Source organism: Eulemur rufifrons, chromosome 1 (assembly GCF_041146395.1).
Source record: "Eulemur rufifrons isolate Redbay chromosome 1, OSU_ERuf_1, whole genome shotgun sequence".
NCBI lineage: Eukaryota > Metazoa > Chordata > Mammalia > Primates > Lemuridae > Eulemur > Eulemur rufifrons.
The window spans coordinates 35,067,518-35,089,159 of record NC_090983.1 but is presented as its reverse complement, the minus strand read 5'-3'; the positions used below and the strand labels follow the sequence as shown (position 1 = coordinate 35,089,159).

The 21,642-nt window shown below is 37.7% G+C and overlaps 1 protein-coding gene across 1 annotated transcript in view; it reads right to left on the bottom strand.

Annotated features, from left to right (window-relative positions):
- The window catches only part of GTF3C3 (general transcription factor IIIC subunit 3), a 31,687-nt gene extending 11,580 nt beyond the window's left edge, over positions 1 to 20,107 (bottom strand). Inside the window, exons 1-11 of the mRNA XM_069469018.1 lie at positions 19,938 to 20,107; positions 18,782 to 18,893; positions 14,611 to 14,798; positions 13,383 to 13,506; positions 11,880 to 12,071; positions 11,211 to 11,376; positions 7,742 to 7,889; positions 7,146 to 7,218; positions 4,189 to 4,292; positions 3,049 to 3,220; positions 302 to 504 (exon numbers count right to left, since the gene is read on the bottom strand). Of these exons, the coding sequence (XP_069325119.1) occupies positions 302 to 504; positions 3,049 to 3,220; positions 4,189 to 4,292; positions 7,146 to 7,218; positions 7,742 to 7,889; positions 11,211 to 11,376; positions 11,880 to 12,071; positions 13,383 to 13,506; positions 14,611 to 14,798; positions 18,782 to 18,893; positions 19,938 to 20,039 (1,584 nt within the window). The 5' untranslated portion in view covers positions 20,040 to 20,107. The remainder of the gene's footprint in view (positions 1 to 301; positions 505 to 3,048; positions 3,221 to 4,188; positions 4,293 to 7,145; positions 7,219 to 7,741; positions 7,890 to 11,210; positions 11,377 to 11,879; positions 12,072 to 13,382; positions 13,507 to 14,610; positions 14,799 to 18,781; positions 18,894 to 19,937) is intronic.
- Positions 20,108 to 21,642: the final 1,535 nt, after the last annotated feature.

Below are 21,642 nucleotides of genomic sequence, written 5' to 3'. Positions count from 1 at the left end.
TAACAAGATTTCTTTTTTATGTTTTATTTGCATTAAAAAGTTTTGTTTTAAAAAACCAAACTTTAAGCACATTCACCTTATGATCTTTGACCATAATTAAGATCCAATATTTTAGAAACTACAACTTACAATATTTAGTAAGTGGCTGAATCTTAAGATTCAAAATCATTTTTCAAGAACACTGAATGTAATACACTAAAATAAAACTTTGGATATAAGCTATACAGACATCCTTAACTGGGGACAAAGTTCTAAAATATAACCCAACGAGAAAAACTTCCTTGTATGTCACATAGCCTACCTGCTGCGCAGCGTTTGCATCCTGTGCTAAAGTATCTGGATCATACATTGGTTCCAGAGCTTCCAGAGCTTTCTCAGGACGGCCCAGCTGCTGTTGAAGGGTGGAAAGTGAAATTCTTGCATCCAAATGAAGAGGGGCCAGATCAACCACTTTGCCGTAGCTTTCGGCAGCACGTTCCATGTAGCCTAAGGCCTTTAAACATTCTGAGATGATGTTAAAATAAAGCATAAGTATGAACTACAGATTTGTAAACTGGCCAAAATCATTTTTCCATTTTAAAAGACATAGCAACATAAAAAGAAAAAGAAAAATGAATGCATATTTCTAGTGCTTTAAAACAACTATCCCTTCTAATCTCTTATCAGTTGATCAATCTATCAACCTATCTAACTAATTCAAATTGCTATAAAAACGTAATCAGTGTACACTTACAATCTGGGGCTTGGCTTTATTCACTTAGTGCTATGTTTTAAACATTGTCCCATGTCTTTGTTGGCATTCTGAATGGTTACATAATAATCAAATTGATTATATTTAACCATGTTATTTGACATTTGTTTTCAAATTCTTACTCTAATAAATAACACTGCAGTAAACATCTTCAGGTATATGAGCCAGAATTCACAAGTGGAAGACCAATTTAATTCACAGGTATATTTTATTGGGCCACAGTGCTTTTAAAAATTATTAATTGCTTACTTAACATTTTTAAAAATTAGGATTTTTATAAAATCCAAGGTACTAGTTTCTTTTGAAAACTCTGAATTTGGCAACAGTGGGCACCCCCATTCCCACAGGGCACATTGCCCGTGCTGAGAAATAGCCCTTCAGACAGGACTCTTCAATTCTAACCTCTCTACTACTCTCACTTGCCCACTCCACTCATTTTTGTTACCCACCAGGTTCCTAAGTTTTGTAATCCCCAATATAAATTGCCTTCTCTCATCCCACTCAATTAGTTCCTCAGGATAAGTTCTTGGAGCTGAGATTATTGGTCCCTATTCCTCAAACTTTATGCCCGATCAGTCACTAAGTTCTGTCATCTGAACATGAAAACAAGACCCTGTAAACATTTCTTCTCTCCATCCTGCTAACCTCAGCACTGATCTAGGCCCTTTTCATATTTCCTTTTTCACTGCGATTATCTCGTAAATAATTTTTGCCTCCAGCTGCTTTCTCAGATCTCTCCCAACCATCATCTTTATGTTAAATTTTGATAATAAAGGAAGAATACTAATATAAATGGATCATCACAATGGCACTTCTTACATTTTTTTCATTTTTCACTTTTAAACATTCAACTACTCTAATCATCTTTCTTATATCCTGATCCCAAATTTCTTTCTGATTCTTAGATGTCTCTGAGATACTATTTTCCAATCACTTCAAGCTACATGGGCTCAAAATGGAAAAAGCATTTATCAGAATCATGATCATAACTAAATAGAATTTTTAAAGTACCTCCTATTAGTAACATAGGAGCAGTTTCAATATTCCAGCCTTAAAAAAGCAATAAAAACTCAAACTCTCTGCTCATGCTGTATTCATGTTTACTCATCTAAACAGAAAGGTGTTATCTTAATCATTAAGTGCTCTCCTTCCTAGCTCATGTCTGTGATGTAAGTGAGCTACTGCCCCAACATGTCAATCAATGCTTCTCTAGTTATAGAGAACTTTCTGCCATCATGTAATTTAAGAGAGCCATTAGAACTTTCTGCCATCATGTAATATGTGAAACCAAGACTATTCAATTTTTAATGCATCTTTTATGTTAACTCAGTAGGAAATCCTATCAGAATATTTTTTGCTTTCATATATATTTTCAGAGATTTAGTTGTGTTTCTTAAGCTATTTTTTCCACTCTAAATGATTTATTTCAGATCACTGTGGACTTAGGCACAGTGTAATAAAATGACTGACAAAATCCAATCCTGACCACATATGTGGCTCAAAGAGAATTGAAAAATACATTAAATATTTTCTCTCAAAATAAGACATTAAATATAAATCTTTACTGTAAAAAATTTTTAAAAATTAGATTTCATCCCCCATAAGATGAAATAAAAAAAAAAAAAGAAAAAAAAATTAGATTTCACCCCAAATCTGACTATCCACTGGAAACCAGAGCCTATGGTTAAACAGGTAAGAGACAGGCATTTAAGGGACATGTTAGTCCTTCCAACTGCACTCTGGTATCATTAAATGAATTGTTCCTCCAAAGTATTAGTGAGGGGGAAATCACTTAATAGCCTAGCAAGACAATTTTGAAATACTCACTTTCAAACAGCTGCCCTGAAATCAGAAATACTTGCACTTATCATAATTATTACCACCTTGGGAAAATAAGTTTTTTTTTTTTTGTTTGAGACAGAGTCTCACTCTGTTGCCCAGGCTAGAGTGAGTGCCATGGCATCAGCCTAGCTCACAGCAACCTCAAACTCCTGAGCTCAAGGGATCCTCCTGTCTCAGCCTCCCGAGTAGCTGGGACTACAGGCATGCACCACCATGCCCGGCTAATTTTTTCTATATATATTTTTAGCTGTCCATATAATTTCTTTCTATTTTTAGTAGAGGTGGGGTCTCGCTCTTGCTCAGGCTGGTCTCGAACTCCTGAGCTCAAACGATCCGCCCACCTCGGCCTCCCAGAGTGCTAGGATTACAGGCGTGAGCCACTGCGCCCGGCCAGAAAATAAGTTCTTGCCTGCTTATATGATTAAAACTTCTCCCTCCCACAAAAAAAATATTACCTGCATGCCGAAGCCAAACTACTGCAAGATTATATCTTTCAGAGCAAACGAGTGCACTAAGGAGGGGAAGTGCAGAATTGTATTCGCCAACATCCAGAAAAGCTTCAGCAACATCCAGATACAGGTCTCCCATGTCTTCAGGATTCTGTTCCACTAGTGTTGTCAAGAGAGGCTAGACCCCAAATAAAATCCTAAAGTTAAACATTCATTACAAATGTGTAATCTACCTATAACTCTCTTTTTAACATCTATATCCATTATATGAGGCAAGCTGAAAAGGAGCAAGGCTTAATAAAACCAGCTTGAAATGATTATTTTTCTATTCACTTCTGTATTTCTATTTTAAAATCCTCATACTTACATCATTCACCTATTCAACACATTTTGTGGATGTGTTAAAAGGCAGGCATTGCAGGAACTAAGACCATGCTGATCTGTTGTGTTCTTCCTCTAACAAGGCAAATATCCCACAGCTCCCGGCTTCTGTGTTTGCTGATGTTTTTGGAAAGCTCTTCCTTCAGATATCCCCCTGGTTTACTTCCTTAAGGTCGTTATTCAAATGTCACCTTTTCAGGGAGATCTTTCCTGGCTCCTCTATTAAAAATTGCAACTTTCCCCCACCCCCAATATTCCCTATTTTTCTTCCCTGTTTGATTTTTCTCTAGAACACTTATCACCAATATCCCATATGTTATGTATTTATTTTATTATCCATCTCATCCCATTAAAACAAAAGATCCATGAGGCTAGAGATTTGTATATTTTATTCAATTCCTTATCCTAAGGTCTACAAAGTAGCCCAATACATTTTTTGTTCAATCAAATACTTGGTCCAAAGTTGGCAAAGGAGAATCAACTGTCAGAATTATTACCAACTGTCTAAAGGCCCAATCTAAAATTCTCATCTCTAGATTGTTCTCATTTTAAAAGAAAAACATTATTATGAGCCCAATTCCAAAACACTTTTAGCTTTTGTAAGACATTCATAAAAAAATATGATGCTTATTGTGCCCTCCCTAGTTATTAGGAAATGTGAAAATCTAGGGTCAAGTTATATATTAATAGTTTCTTGTCATTTAAAGAAAACAGACTGTGGATTTGATCTGAAGCATCTCAAGTGCAGATCTTAATGTTACTTACATTAAGTGGTTCAAGGATGTTGAGATGTACAAGGCAGACCATCAGCTTGACCGTGATATCTATTGGCACACCATCAGGTATAGTGCAGCTCACATTCTCATGAGCTGTGGAACACACAGACAAGAAGCAGTTCCTATATGCAAGCTTAAGATGTGTATCTTCTTACGTAACACCTCAGTTCATTCAAAGCAAATGATTCCATAGTCGATTTTAAGTTTGGCTAACTCCACTAATAAGTTCTTACACATCCTTCAGTCTGTCCCCTTTGGTAGGAAGTATCCTTCCTATTCCTTTCCTAGTACTTTATGTACTTATCCAAAATATAAATAAACTCCCACACCTTCTATCAAAACTACAGAGAACTAAAAAGAGACAAAAATGACCAGGGGGTATGAATTCTCTCTTGTTTCTTCTTGAACTGAAAGCTCTTTTTAGACTTCACTACAAAGAGGCTAAGAAAAGTATAAAATACTACTGTGTTGTTTTCTAATACTTCATTACAGCAAAACAGATTTTAAAGCCCTGGGAAATTAAAGGAATTTTCATCCACATTTAAAGTATTTTGTAAAGTCTAGTAAATTCCAGCTAAGTTTATGTGCTTCCAGTTGAGAAAAACCTGAAGTATAGAAGAAGGACATTAGAGATATATCTTAAGTGGTGGAATAAAATTAAATAACTTGATCTGTTTTATAGAACTTGTCATATAAATTATTATACAGTTGGCCCTCTGTATCTTTGGGTTTCATATCTGCAGATTCAACCAATCACAAATGGAAAATACTAGGGGAAAAAATACAATAATAAAAATAATATAAATTAAAAAACAGTAAAAACTATTTACATAGCATTTACATTGTACTAGGTATTATAAGTAATCTAAAGATGATTTAAAGTATACAGGAGGATGTGCATAGGTTATATGCAGATACTATACCATTTTATATGAGGGATTTGAACATTTAAGGATTTTTGGTATTGGCGGTGGGGCATATCCTGGAACCAATCTCTTATGGACACTGAGAGATCACTGTACTGCCTAAAATTACCAAGTCATAGGAGGATTTGGACAAGTTTAATTAAGAGACCGTTTTTTTTCATCGCTGAGCTCTAAGACAATAACTGATATCAGAAATCCAGCTTAGATATTTATTTTGCTCAATGAGAGCAGAATTTAGGCCGGGCGCGGTGGCTCACGCCTGTAATCCTAGCACTCTGGGAGGCCGAGGTGGGCGGATCGTTTGAGCTCAGGAGTTCGAGACCAGCCTGAGCAAGAGCGAGACCCCATCTCTACTAAAAATAGAAAGAAATTATATGGACAGCTAAAAATATATATAGAAAAAATTAGCCGGGCATGGTGGTGCATGCCTGTAGTCCCAGCTACTCGGGAGGCTGAGACAGGAGGATCGCTTGAGCCCAGGAGTTTGAGGTTGCTGTGAGCTAGGCTGACGCCACGGCACTCACTCTAGCCTGGGCAACAGAGTGAGACTCTGTCTCAAAAAAAAAAAAAAAAAAAAAAAAGAGGAGAGCAGAATTTACCTACCATGTAAATTTACTCACACTAGAACATAAGCTCCATGAGGACAAGAACTATGTCTATCTGACTCAAAGCTGCATCAATCTGAATAAGGACTAAACACAATGCAGTCTCCTTTTTTGGAGATGAAGTCTCACTCCATCATTCTGGCTACAGTGCAGTGGCATCATCGTAGCTCACTCACTGCAACCTCAAACTCCTGGGCTCAAGCGATCCTCCTGCCTCAGCCTCCCGAGTAGCTGGGACTACAGGTGTATAACACCACACCTGGCTAATTTTTCTATTTTTTGTAGAGATGGGGTCTTGCTCTCGGTCATGTTGGTCTTGAACTCCTGAGCTCAAGTGATCCTTCCTGCCTCAGCCTCCCAGGGTGCTAGGATTACAGGCATGAACCACGCTGCCCAGCCACAATGCAGTCATTTTAGTAAGACTTTGACTTTACTAAAATGGGATTGTATCTATATTAGATATGGATTCTATAATCCAAACTCTATCATTTTGATTTTCTTTCTAGAAATACTGTTTGCAATGGTCTGCATGTTTATGTCCTCCCAAAATTTGTATGTTGATACCTAACCCCCATGGCGATGGTATTAAGAGGTGGGGTCTTCAGGAAGTGATTAGGTCAATGGGACTTGTGTCCTTACAGAAGAGGTTTGAGGGAGCTTATTTGCCCCTTCTGCCATGTGAGCACACAGCAAGAAGGTACCATCTATGAGGAAAGCACCCTAACCAGAAATCAAATGTGCTGGTGCCTTGATCTTAAAACTTCCCAGCCTCTATAAATGTGAGAAATAAATTTCTGTTCTTTATAAATCACCCAGTCTAACGTATTTTGTTATAGCAGTCCAAACAAACTAAGACACTGTCTGCTAAAATTATCTATGTGTTTTAACGTTCAGCAAGAAAGGTAAGTTATATTACATGAAATACTTTAAATAAATCTCAGTATACTCATTAAAGATACAGTCGAGATTGTGTACAGATATATAGAGGAAAAACCTTGCTTTCAGATCAAATCACAAAGTAAAATTCAACTTTATGTTGAATATGAGATGCATGCCTAAAATCAAGTGATTCAAAACCTTTAGATTTAAAGGTTTTGATAAGCTGCTCAGTAATTCATTCTTTTTTCCTATAAGAATGAATGAAAAAGACCCTGAGTCAATGAGAAATGCCATGTTCAAATGGACACACTGAGAAATAAAAGGGACCCAAAATAAATTTTTTAAAAGACTACTTGTAAGTCAATACTCACAAGAAAAAGACTGGAAATCTCTCCAAGGAAAAAAATACTTCTCGGAAAACTTTGCTATGAGAATATTAACTATCAACTCACCACATTATGAAATAACTTTTCACCATAAAATACCACATTAGTAAGAAAGGATTATACACTTTCCTACGCAGAGGAAACTACAACCTTTATTCTCTTCTGAGGTGCCTTCTTTTGAAGTTTTCTTTTCCAGCACAATTCCAGAAAAATCTGTAATTACCTAAAAGAATGGGAAAAAAAGGAAATAATCGTTATGCATGAAAAACCTTTTATAATGCAAAGATTTGTACAGTTAATTCAAATTATTCCTACAATATAAAACTGGGCTGTAAAAAGGAACAGTAAGTCTTTTTAAAATAAGAAATTTGTGATATATTAACATTTTTGTATCATATTAACACTAACTAAATATATATAATTCCTCTGTAACAAACCAACCTACTTTCCCCCACTAGCTTAAGAACTATATCATAGCAATTTGTCTGACTGTAGACTTGTCTGTCTGCTATCTTATAAACCGACACACTTGGCATCTATGTTAATGGCAGTATGTTTTATTATATGATAGCAATATATTTCACGCTGAATTACTACAGAATCTAGAAATCAATTATTTCCATATAGCCTTTAAATATATACATAATTTAATATATAATTAAAATGAGGAACTGCCAATTTTTAAGAATTTCTAGAACACAGATACATGTTCAAAGCCTAACAAAAAAACACATAAACATTCCTACCTCCAAAGCTTTGTCATACTGCTTGTTAGAAATACACAGTTCAGCTGCTATGTTAACATCTTCCATGGAGACCAGGCTCTGGTGTTTTGAGAAAGCTTCATCAATTATGTTAATAGCTGAAGTAACATCATTGGCTTCATAGTAACTCCTAAAAAAGTTAATTGGCAAAATGGATGAGTACTTATTTAATTCTGACTATAAGACTCATTTCCTTGCTTAGGCCCTCTAACAATTAATTGTGACTTTCATTTCCTTAAAATTTGGGAGGAGAAAATACTTGCTTCTTTAAAATCATAATGAGAACTAATCCAGAGAAAAATGTGCAATGTCTGTATAACAATACCATCATTCAAGCATCTCCCTCTCCAAAAGCTATCACCTGTCATTCCAGCTCATTCCCTCTGTAATCCAATACCAACAACTCTTCTATGTCAGTGCATTTACAAAGCATGGATCCTACCCCCTTTTCACCATCCCCTACACCCTTCCTATCCTCATTTTCTTCCTTTTCTGTGGTCCAACATTATAATTATTCCCTTGCATACATCCTCCATTCTCTTGCCCTGCTTTCCCTTTATCAAAATCACCTAATAAAACCCCAACCCTGGTTAAATCCATCTATGTCTACTCTTCACCACCACCTGCCCAGCTGACCATGCCAAGGGGTCTCACTCCAAATTAATGACGAGTAGCCTAGTGGGTTCATGGTACTGACAAGCAATATTACTACAGTTACCTAGTCCAGTACTTCTCAAACTTTAATGTGCATACAGATCAACCAGGCATCTTGTAAAAAGGCATATTCTGATCCAGTAGAGCTGGGGCAGGGCTGAAAGCCTGTATTACTGACAAGCTCCCATGACACAAATGCTGCCAGTCTGTGGGGTAGTAAGGCCCTAGACCACTCTTATGCTTCTCCCTCAAATCTCCAATACTCTTCCCATCCTCACTGTCAGCTGATGGCCTTGCTTCATATTTTACCAAGAAAAGAGAAGCAAATCAGACATCCCACATACTGTCAGCACATCTACTTACTTATCAGTATCCTTGGCCATATCCTCTGCCTTCCCCTTTATCAAGGATGAATGGTAAGTATTCATGAGCCTAACCCCCAGCTAGATGCCATTCCCTCAAGGATATTGTTCCAGCAATTGTCCTTTCTCTCACAAATCTTCAACGTGTCCCTCAATTTTGGATCACTCCCATCCAAATACAAATATATTGTAATTTTTCCCAACTTAAAATATTCTCTTACTTCTACAACCCATTCCTCTATCTCTTTATAAATTTCTCCAGTTGCCCATCCCCCCACTCTGTCTTCAGTGCCTCCCCATTCTCTTCAACCCAATCCAGTCAACTTTTCCTCTTACCACTCTGCCAAAATTTCTGATCTCCATGTTGCTAAATCTCACTTCTCATTTTATGTGCTCAAACTGTGACATTTCACACAGATGATCATCCCTCCTCCTTGAAGTGCTTTCTTCAATAAAATTCTAGAACATCATGTTCTTAGTTTCCTCCTACTCCACTGGCCACGTCCTCTTAGTCTCCCTGCTGTTTCTTCCTCTTCTCCCCTGACTTCCAAATGCTGACATACCTCAGGGATCAGTCCTCGAAACTTTCCCCTCCCCCTCCTTTTCCTCCTTTCTTTCTCCTTCCTCCCTCTCTCTCTCACCCCTGGCCCCCATATCCAATACATTACAAAATATTGAGAGCTCAGCCTTCCAAATACATCAAAATCCAGAATCTGATTACTTCTCATTACCTCTTGCTACTTCTACCCTGGTCCAAGCTACCATTTTCCCTTCTATGTACCACTGCAATAATTTCCTAATTGGTCTCTCTGCTTCTGCCCTTATCACCAATCTATTCTCAGAAGAGCAGCCAGAATTGATGCATTTAAAATTTAAGTTGGATCATGTTACTTTTCTACTCAAAACCCTCCAGTGACTTCCAAACTCATTCAGAATAAAAGCCAAAGCCCTTACAATAGCGCACAAGGGCCAAATTATCTGTTCTTCTGATACCTCTCTGCTCTGCTCCCCTTAATCCTTCAGCTCCCATATTATCCCTAAACATACCTTTGTACCTGCCATTTCCTTTGCCTGTGATACTCTTCCCTAAATATCCATTCCCATACCTCCTTTAGTTCACCTTCAGTCAGTATGACCGTAACACAGAAAATTAAGTCATTCTCTATTTTAAAATAACACACTCCCATACCTCAAATTCCTATTCCCTTTCCCTGCTTTTTCTTCATATCATTTAACATCTGACATACTACATATTTAGTTGTTTATTGACCGTCTCCCCCACTGGAATGTAAGCTCCACAAAAACAAGGGATTTTTAAAAATTGAACAATTCTGGATATCCTGGTTCCTTGTACAGTACCTAACGCATAAGATACATTCAATAAATGTTTCTGGAGGGAAAGTAGGGACTGAAGGGAAAGCCTACTCAGAAGTTACAGTCCAGAATTCTATCCAGGAAAGACCTCTACGGCAGTGGCAGAACTGACCATCACCACCACTCTTCCCCAACAAAAGTATTATATATAATACAAGTGGAAAACAAATTTACTACCATAGGCCACCTAACAGTTTACAAAGTAGAAGCTTACTAGACTAACCACTATGACAGCTAAAGATTTAACTAATAACAGATAGCTTGGGAAGACTCTCAGTGTTCATGGTATACCATCAGAGATCAACTGGGGGTTGCCTTGCCTCAACAAATTTCCTAAAAATGCTCCTAGTATTCCTATATACCTCATCCCTGGGAGGTAGGGGACAATTTCACAGCTAAGCATCATCATAATAAAGGCCATGGAATTAACAGGGTTCACATAATGTACCCAGATCAAGATGACTAACCCTATACTGAATGCTATATACTAGATATCCCTAGAATAGAAAGCATACCACAAGGCATTACGTAGCCAAAATATTTCCTGCTTTGTTTTGCTGTGCAGCATATCAGAGATGTAAATGCAGTAGGGCCTATTTTAGAATAAAAAATATAGCACAGTCAATAACATTTGCCAACTATAGTAGTTTTAGTCTTAAAATTATTATTTTAGCACTGGCTCAAGATAAAATGATTAAAGAAGATACCAGATTACAAACATATCATTGGCATATCTGCAATAAAAAATAATTTTTAAGATTATTGCATATATACACAACTTCAACTAAGTTATGGAAACCTGGGAACCTAATCATCCTTTCAGAACATTCCTCATTTTTAAGTTTCTGAACACTTGATATGTAATCTATATACACAATTTTCTAAGCAATTACACAGTCAACTTGGAAACAGAAAAGTACTGAAAATTAGGCAAAATATAAAATACCAAAGGCAAAACACTCACTTGAACTTCAATGAAAAGTACATTCTATTTCAAATATATGCTTTGATTTGCAAAATAAGATGATAAATAAGAACATCTAGATATACTTAAAACTTACTTTGCCATATCTCTGGCTAATTGCATAAAACGTTCTCCATCAGATGGAGACAAAAGGTTTAAAATACGCCTATAACCATCCATGGCCATTTTATGATCACCCATCTGTTCATAAAGACTTGATCGTTCCCACAGGTAACGGACATTAGTAGGTTCATATTTAAGAGCTAAAAAAAAGAAATATGAATTATAAAATTATCACAAAAAGGGGTGCCTTGTACCCGGGTGTGACTCATCATCTCAGAAAATTTAACAAACACTTTAATTCTCTAATGGAACCAAGGGAGTTATTCTGAGATAAATCTATCTTCACAGGAACTCTCAAGTAGGTTTGATCCAAGACCAGATAGAACCTGAATCTCCATATTAATCTTCTTCCCTTGGTCACTCTATTCTGACAGTAACTCTTAAGGAACGGCTTAGAACCAACAATGATCTCTGTGGAAAACTGAAGGTACTGTTCATCTACCAACTTTTGTGTTGTATTATCTCACAATATTAAAAAAGTCACTGATAAATGTGATAGCAGAGAGACCCCAAATATTTACCTCTGGTATTACAAAATATAAGAAACAAATATATTTCAGCCAATATCACAACCCAGAGTATAAAGTGCAGTTATCAAAAAACCTATTAAGTAACATCAAAGTGAGGAAAATATTTTAATTACCTTTTGTATAGCAAAAAATAGCCTGCTTAATATTGTCTTGTTCCAGAGACATTTCTGCCAGTCTAACCCATTCTTCTGTGTCACTAGGATTTAAATGTGCAGCAATCAACTCAAACTGCAATGATTTCTCCATGTCACCTTGGTCCTCATATATCATGGCAAGAGTAGAGAATGGCTCATAAGCCAAAGGAGCTGTAACAAATTTAAAAAAATAAATTCCATTGCCTGAAAGAAGAGGTTTGAGCTGAAGTCAATCCCATGGTTCAAACTGTGGGTCTTTTTTTAATACATGAACTCTTTAAATCACTCTAGCAGAATTATACCCTTTAATGGAATTTGGAACACACCCTAGGTCATATTTGCTTCATTTTCATACATTTTTAGCATTTTTAAGTCATTATTTTCTCAAAGCAAAGTGTAATTTCATGAATAATTATACTCTCTGCCACAAATTCCTCATGAAAATCCTCCTTTGCTAAGGCTATACATAGCTCAATAACTCAGCAAGTTAATCCCAATGAGCATCAGCCCATCAGTGGTGCTGAATCTCCATGATCTAGCTCCCACGCCAAGGAGTATGGTGTGAATGGATGGATGACACCCAAGCCACACCTAAACCCAGGATATCAAAGTGAGTAGCTAATCTACAGTTCTGAAATACTGTTTCTGAAACAAAATTCAAAGATTACAAGGTATTAAAATCAAAGATTTCTGTCAAAAGTAAATAATTATAAACTGAAATAAAGGAACAGATAATACTGGAAAATAGGAACCAAATGAAATACACCAAAGGAAAAAGTTTGCCAACTCTTATTTCTGAAGGAATAAATAAGAAAAAGCAGTAGCCTCCAATTACCCTAAGGAATAAGCCAGGAAATTATAACAAGACCTCTAAAAGGACCCTCACCCAACTAAAAGGAAATGCCAAAATATGGAGAAGATAAATTAAAAGTTCACTGTATTACAACTACCCAAGCCACTCTGCAAGGCATTATTTGGCAACACACCAGAGAAGCAAAATAATATGGGTAATTAGTCAAAAAAAAATCAATCAGAACATGTCCTTCAATATGACCAAGATGTGCTATTTGAGAGAGAAGATGACAAGTTTAAATTGTGTCTTTTACCAAAAAATAGATTAAAATAATCTAGCACTGCCTAATTTGGAAAATGGAAGAAAAAAGAATGTTCTTCAAGTGGTTTTAACATAATATGTTTGTCACATTTAAAGAAGACTAACAATAAAAAAGTCTAAAACCCCTAAAATGAAACATTAAAAAACAAATGAAAAAAGAGCCTGTGAGAATTCAATAAATATTAATATTCCACTGAATCATACTCTCTGATTTTCATTTTCTTATAAAAAGTAGAAATTACTATTACCACGATCACCTCCAAGCTTCTGGATATATTTTCCAAATAGTATAACAAAGAACTCTTCCATTTCTTTTAAAAGTGAAACTATTAAACTGCTATTATCAATAAAGTCTTCACAGAACACACCTTGTCTTATGATTTCCATGCACATCAATATTGCCTCTTCACGTTCTCCTCGAGCAAAGCGAATGTTGGCTTCACCCATGAGACCTCTCAGAGCTCTTGGAAGTTTACTCCGAGGCCTTTTCTCCTGTATGGAAGAAAAATGACATTTACATTAAAATATAGTAAAGTCTTAGATGTCAATTCCAACTCTTTTAATAAATACAGAATATAATGAAACTGAAATTTCCCGTTAAACTTTTTCAATTTTCTAAACTCAGAACCAAATGATTACAATTTTAACTAACTCTTTAGCCTAAAAGTCTACACTGCAGGAAAAGGTCTAAAACTCAATTGCAGGAAAGAACAAAATTATTCTATGATAGTCTCCAAAGAGAAGCACTTCAGAAAGTTTTTAAAAAGCCTTCCTACAGACCGGGCACGGTGGCTCACGCCTGTAATCCTAGCACTCTGGGAGGCCAAGGCGGGTGGATCATTTGAGCTCAGGAGTTTGAGACCAGCCTGAGCCAGTCTCTATTAAAAATAGAAAAAAATTATATGGACAACTAAATAAATATATATATATATATATATATATATATATAAAAAAAAATAGCTGGGTATGGTGGTGCATGCCTGTAGTCCCAGCTACTCGGGAGGCTGAGGCAGGAGGATTGCTTGAGCCCAGGAGTTTGAGGTTGCTGTGAGGTAGGCTGACGCCACTGCACTCTAGCCTGGGCAACAGAGTGAGACTCTGTCTCCAAAAAAAAAAATAAAATAAAAAAAATAAAAGCCTTCCTACAGTGCAAAGCTCAAAGGACAGTAAAATATATGAAGAAAGCAAAAACCAAAGTGATCAGGAATTACTAAATTACTAATTAGAATAACAACAAATGTAGAACTGGATGTTGCAAAATGGATTTATGTGCCAGGAGACTTATTATGACATAATCTACTAAAGATCCTCCCTCTTGCAAATTTATCCACTCAGACTGAACCTGGTTAAAAAAAAATTGAGTTATAATATGGCCCTTTTAAAAGCAAAATTACAATCCATTTTGACATATATAATAAAGATTTTACATAAAAATTCTCTAAAAGGAAACATAAGAAACAAATGTCAGTAGTTCCATAGTATTTCCTTTCCTATAGTTTGAATTGTTTCCTGACTATAATTTAAAGATTTCTTTTTCAATTACTATGTCACTTTCTTACATTCTGTTTATAAACACCAACATAAGTAACAATTTACCTTCATCATTTTCTTGGTTTCACGATTGAGAACCATCTCCAATACAAATACGTCGCCTGCAGTGGGTTGCTCAGGTGTTTCTTCCTCTTCCTCCTCTTCTTCCTCTTCCTCCTCATCATCTTCATTCTCTCCAAGCATGGAAGCAAAGACCTTGTGAACTGACTTACTCACTCCATCTGATGTTTCTCCTGAGAAAAGAGACATTGGTTGAGCTTGGAAAAAAAAAAAAAATGAAAAATAGTGTTTTCTGGAGTATAAATTTCTACCCCAGTAACACCAAATTTGAAAGTAAAAAACAGTAAATGAACACCCCCAAAAAACAACCCAAAGAAGAAAGTTGTCACAAAGCCACATATTTTACTCTGTAGGAATGGCTAACTCATCCTTTAGGGCTCCTCCAGATATACAGGCAAAATTACCTGGAAAATCAGGGGCACAAACAGTAATAGTTAAAAGGAGAGAGGAAAAAAAAAAAATACAAATTATAAGATGTAGACCTAAGAACTAAAGAAGCCTGGTGGTACAGAACCCAGGTGGTATAGTGGTATAGCCTCTGTTATATGTGAGGGCTCTAGAGCCAAGCTACCTGGTTTCAAACTTTATCTCCATCTATCACTGGTTGCATAACCTTGGACAAATCACTGAAGCTCTCTATACCTCAGTCAGTTTCCTCATTTGTAAAAAGGAGTTAATAATAATGTCTGCCTTATAGGGCTACTCTGAGAACTAAATGAGTGCCTATGTATATTTTTATATATATGCATGCTTAGAATAATGCCAAGCATATTAGTGAAAGCTCACAAAATGCTACCATTAGTATTAAAATAGATTATTTCAGGAACAAAATAACATGACATACTTCATTTGTATCTTAGAGGATATCACTACAGTACAATGATTTTTGTATATTCATAATCATGACCTTGAATGATCAAGAGAAGGTTAAGTACAGAAGGCAATTTTCTGTTAAAGCAGAGACACTGCTATCATTTGAATATTTGTCTCCTCCAAAACTCATGTTGAAATTTAACCCCCAATGTGGCAGTATTGAAAGGCAGGGCCTTTAAGAGGAGAATGGATGAATGGATGAATGCATTTAAAGGTTAATGGGTTAAAAGGGGAGTGGCACTGGTGTCTTTATAAGAGGATCAGAGACCTGAGCCAGCACGCTCAGCCCTCTTTGCAATGTGATACACTACACCACCTCAGGACTCTGGAGTCCCCACCAACAAGAAGGTCCTTACCACATGCGGTCCCTCAACTTTGGACTTCTTAGCCTCCCTAAGAAATAACTTCTTTCTCCTTAAAAATTACCCAGTTTCAGGTATTCTGTTGTAAGAAACAGAAAACAGACTAAGATAGACACATAATACATTTTAGAAAAGTTCCAACAAAATAGTTAACATTTTTGTCTATGTGCTGTATTCAAAACCCTGGCCGGGTTCAGTGGCTCATGCCTGCAATCCTAGCACTTTGGGAGGCCAAGGCAAAAGGATCACTTGAAGTCAGGAGTTTGAAACCAGTCTGAGCAAGAGTGAGACCCTGTCTCTAAAAACTAGAAAAATTAGCCAGGCGTCGTGGTGAGCACCTGTAGTCCCAGATACTGAGGAGACTGAAGCAGGAGGATCGCTTGAGCCCAGAAGTATGAGGTTGCAGTGAGCTATGATGACGCCACTGCACTCTAGCCTGGGCAACAAAGCAAGACACTATCTCAAACACACACACCAAAAAAACCCCTCAAGCTTATTCACTTCTGTGAAATACTTCGAACCCCGAAGATGCTGGATAAATGAGATAATCAATGTTTAGTGAAGAATAGATTTAAAAAGCCACATGTTCTGATCAATAAATAATTATTATGAAGTCATAAGAATCATATTCAAGGGCCAGGCGCAGTGGCTCACGCCTGTAATCCTAGCACTCTGAGAGGCCGAGGCGGGTGGATCACTCAAGGTCAGCAGTTCAATACCAGCCTGAGCAAGAGCGAGATCCCGTCTCTATCAAAAAAAAAAAAAAATAGAAAGAAATTAGCGGGACAACTAAAAATATATAGAAAAAATTAGCTGGGCATGGTGGCACATGCCTGTAGTCCCAGCTACTCGGGAGGTTGAGGCAGAAGAATTGCTTGAGCCCAGGAGTTTGAGGTTGCCGTGAGCTAGGCTGACGCCACGGCATTCTAGCCGGGGTAACAGAGTGAGACTCTGTCTCAAAAAAAAAAAAAAAAGAATCATATTCAAGAATTTTGTACATCCAAATTAAAGATGAAATGTGTAAAATTTATCACAGGAACAACAGAGTAGGAAGAATCATATGATCCATCTTGATAGATAAAAAGCAGCATTGTGTAAAATACAACATCCATTCCTAACAAAAATTCTTAGACAACTGAAAATGAAATGGAGTATCTTTAATTTCTTGAAGAGTATCTACAAAAAACTTTCCACAAAATAGAAAGTTACTAAGAATGAAACAAAGATGCCTGCTATCACCACTTCCAGTTCAACATTTTACGGAGGTCCTAGCCAGTGCAATAAAGAGAAATAAAAGCCATAAAGATGGCAAGGAAGAAATAAAATTTTCATTACTTACAGATGACATGGTTATGTAAGTAGAAGATCCAAAAGAACCTACATACAAACCTACATACCTACATACATTCATGTGAAAATACATGAATTTAGCAAGGTTGCCGGATACAAGGTCAATATATAAAAATTAATTGTAATTTTATATCTCAGCAACAGTGGATTGAAAATAAAAGACGACCCTAACTGCATGATGTGTTGGAAAGAAGCTCAAAAGCAAGAATTTGGCAGTGGTATTCAGCAATATCCAGGAGGAAAAAGACAATGGCCATATATTCCAATTAGCAGACTTTGCCAAAGCTCGTTCAAAACTGACCCCTCTTTTGCTGTGAAGACAGGCTCACACTCACCAAAAGTCTTGGTAGAGTTCTGGGACAGTTTCTTCCTAGGACATTATAAGTTTTGTATCTTAAAAGGTCTGATACGATTACTTGAGCTGAGGCCAGCCAGTTCTATGTGCCTGACTGCTCATGAGGAGCCTGAACTGGACTCAGGTAACCCATATTTTAGGGAGGGCCTGGTGGCAGCTTTAGGAAACAAGGCTGACAGGCATGCAGTTGTGCCTGCTGCTACAGCTGCACCTTAAAGACCTGATAATAGAAGAGCAGCTCCTCCGCTGAGCAGGTAAAGAAGGACCCCCAGGTTATCAGAACAACTTCAGCCCCCTTTTCCATCCCACTTGCCTGGCAAAGTAAGAAACTGTAACCCCAGTTTCCCCCCCTTTGCCCTTTCTTCCCCACTTGGTCCAGAGAGGTAGGAACAAAGTCAGTCTGTTTTCTGCCCATCCTATGAGCATGTATTCTCTGTGTAAAGGCTTATTTGCTCAGAGCAAAAACAGCCGGCCTCTACACTTCTACCCCCGAGAACTAGAAAGTTTTGTTTAGTTCTCAGATACTATACATGAAGCTATATTCTAATGGACAGTTCAGCAACCAAAGAAATTTGACATGGGTAGTAAATGGATACCCTGAGCTATTACCAGCATTGTGAGCACCAAGAAGGACTATCAGTCACCAGAAATTAGTAAATTTACATACTAGTTCATCAATTAGTCCCTGACGAGTTTAATTAGTCTGGGTGCACTAACCAAATTTAATATCTGGACATGCAAAGCAAAGGACTGGATCCTAGAATGAGGTAGCATACCAAGATACCTTGTGTGTAAGGTCCCATCTGGGCAACCAGCTCGCCTTCCACTCTATCATTTCTATCTTATCTCCCTATAACCAAAGCTGTGGTTTGGAAGCCACTTTGTAGAGAACTATTAATTCATTCTGGGGGAGGATAGTCTGGAAGTAATTAGTCACCAACTTAGAAGGCCAATTTAAAATAATGATTGTAAAAAGGCTCCCAAACAAATACTTGTGTCAATTTGAAACACTTTTCCATCACTGGAACTCACAAAAATAACCATCACCATATTCAGTAACTCAACAAGCATTTATTGAGTACCAAGCATTATGCTCCTGATAAACCAGATAATCAACAACAGAATATCACTGCAATGACAAAATGATGTTTTCACTAAATTACTTTGCTTAGATACTCTTAACATTTAATGCAGGTAGCAACTAGTCTTAACATACCTTCATTAACATCTTTGTCTTGGGATTTGGTAGAGTCAATTCCTGATGATGATGGAACTTCAGAGTCATCTTGATTTTCTTCAGCTGATAACTGTCCTTTTTCCTGAAGACTCTATAATTGAAAATGTATTTAATGATTCCAAAAACTAATGCAAATCTAGCTCTCTCCAATCAAAGTATCTTGTTCTAGTCCTAGCTTTGCCACTAGTCATTTTGTGACCATGGCTGGGCCATTTATATAATAGAATAAGGCATTTGGCTTATTTTCTATTTCTATAAAACTTCAGCTCTACACATATACATAGTATGTGGAATCTAAATTTGAATATTGCCAAAGCATTTCAAAGTACTTAGGTTTTACCCCTCGGTCTCAGTTATTTGTAAAACAATTATTAATAATATCTTAATGATTTCATTAATCTACACATAGTATCCTAATACTGTCCCATGAATTAGGAAAGAATCCACCAGCTAACTTCAAAAGGTTCAATTTCATTTTCTCTTGGGCTTCAAATAAGTGAGAAATACGGAAAGTTCAGATATTCCTAAGCATGTCCTCGTTAGTATAGTGGTGCGTATCCCCACCTGTCAGATATACCTAAGTATGAAAAAAACAGATATCCGTTAAGATTTTGTTATTAGACAATAACTACGTTTTTGGTAGGAGATTTTATCACACCAGTGGGAAACTCCTCAAAAATGAGAGCTCAACAACTCCAGCTTAGAAGTAGAGAAACTGAGGCCTAAAGAAAAGAGGTGAGTTGCCCACCCACGGTCACAAAACGACTTAGCGGCAGAGGTAGGACTAGAACCAGATATTGTATGGCACCAAACTCTTCTCCTCACCCGCCCCACCCCCCATTTAACCTACAGGCACTAAGCTACCCTCAAATAAAAATTAAGCATTAGGCAAAAAGAATAAGTAAGAGGTTACCACCGAGACAAAAGCTTTCAAGTAGGGGAAAACATTTTTAAAAGGAGCTTAGCACAGTGATGAGGGAGGGGTGAGAACCAGAGTTTCTGGAAGACAGGGAAGAAGCTGCTGGAGTTCCCAGCCCGCTTCGTCACACCAAAACGGTTCATCTGGGTCCCCCACATTTCTAAGTGCATTAGGGCGAGGAGAAACTGAAGAGCATCCTGCCTAGCATCTCCTCACTTTCTTCTCGCGGGTTTTTCTCTCTTCTCTCCGCCTTTCGAACTCCTCAAATGAGATTTTCCCTTCCAGGTAGTCGATGAGTTCCGGGCTGAATCCCGACATGTCTGCAAGGTCAGTCTGTACAGACCCAGCAACCGGGACACCCAACCGGAAGAGCAACAGCTCCCAGACTCTACCTCACGCCGGGCCGCAGCGAGCAGGGACCCGGCGTCCTTCTGGAAAATTCTCCCGGCCTGCGCCGCACTCGCAGCGGTCGGGTTCCGAGTGCGCACCAGGCCGGCGCCTACTTCCGCTCGGCGGGGGCGGGACCCTCGGGGCGGAGTCGCAGCGCGCCCGGCTCGCTCCAGCTGTCTCCCTCAGGCTTCTTGCATTAAGGATATTAGGCAGTTGAAAAAAAATGGATTTTGAAGAGATTTTCTTGAGCTAATTTCCTGCCATTCTTCACGAAGATGTTTATTTCATTCTCCAATCCATTTTCTTTTCCGAATGTTTTTTAAATTAGTCTTTGCTGTAGTGACTTTTTTCCCTTAATTTAACGATTTGCTCTGCCACGTGCATGTTTCACTTTCCAGTTCTCCCTGGCACTAAAGTTCTCCCGCAATTTACGCATTAAATCCCACCCCTCCAGGACCTTCAATTTCCTCTTTTTCCATGAATCCTTGAACTCAACGCTTTTCTCAGGCTCCTTCTCAGTCTGTAAAGAAGTTCATCTGGGCTTCATGTTCCACCTCTAACTCCCACCCAAGTTTTCTTCTAACAGTCAAACTTGTAGAAAGAACCATATACTAGATATGGTTACCATAAATGGTTACCCATTTAGTATAGGCCATCTACTGTTTATACAAATTACATACATATCTCAAAATAATCCTTGGAAGTGGATGTTGTTATTGCCATTAATGCCAGTCTCTAATCTAATAAGTAGCAGAGTCAGGATTTGAACCCTGGTTTCTCCAAATGCCATACTTGGGATCAGGATGATATACTGCCTGCCCTCTGTGGCACTATTTTTCAACTCCTGCACACTCTCGTGATTTGTATTTTACCTTGTATTGTAAATATTTCTCTGCTTATTTGATTCTGCAGACACTAGCTGTAAACATCTTGAGAACACCACTAGCTGATGTGTGGTTGTAAATCCTACTCTATAGCCTAATAATTTGTGCTCAAAACACATTTGTGATTAAAGTGGATGGAATTGAAAGTGCCTTTGGGACTTTGGGCAAGGGAATTGAATATAGGGAATGCAGATCAATATCAGGTAAGGTTGAGACAAGTTACAGGTAGCCTATCACCTAGCCATTGTTAATAGAATCCAGGTGAGGATAATCAGTGGTAGAATGGCAGAATGAGGGGCTAGGATCTGCAAGAGCCAGATTGCCAGGTGAGAGAAAAAATCTCACAATTAGAAATTATCCACTTTCTCATGAGGAAGGATCCTCAGTGTCTTACCTGGGTATAAAATAGGGAAGGTGAGCAGGGTGGGGTGTGTTAAGGTAATCCACAGAAATCACTTTTGGGGAGATTCTCCCCTAAATTTCTCCAGGCAGTTAGGGAACTGCATGTAAGAGGAAGTCCAGAGTTTCCAGTCCTAACTCTCCTAGGGGGAAAAAAGAATTAAAGTGAGGAGAGATGGTTACCTGATAAGGAGAACACTCTCCTAAGACCCAGATGGCTTAGGCTAGCTTGTTTGGCTTTCTGGAAT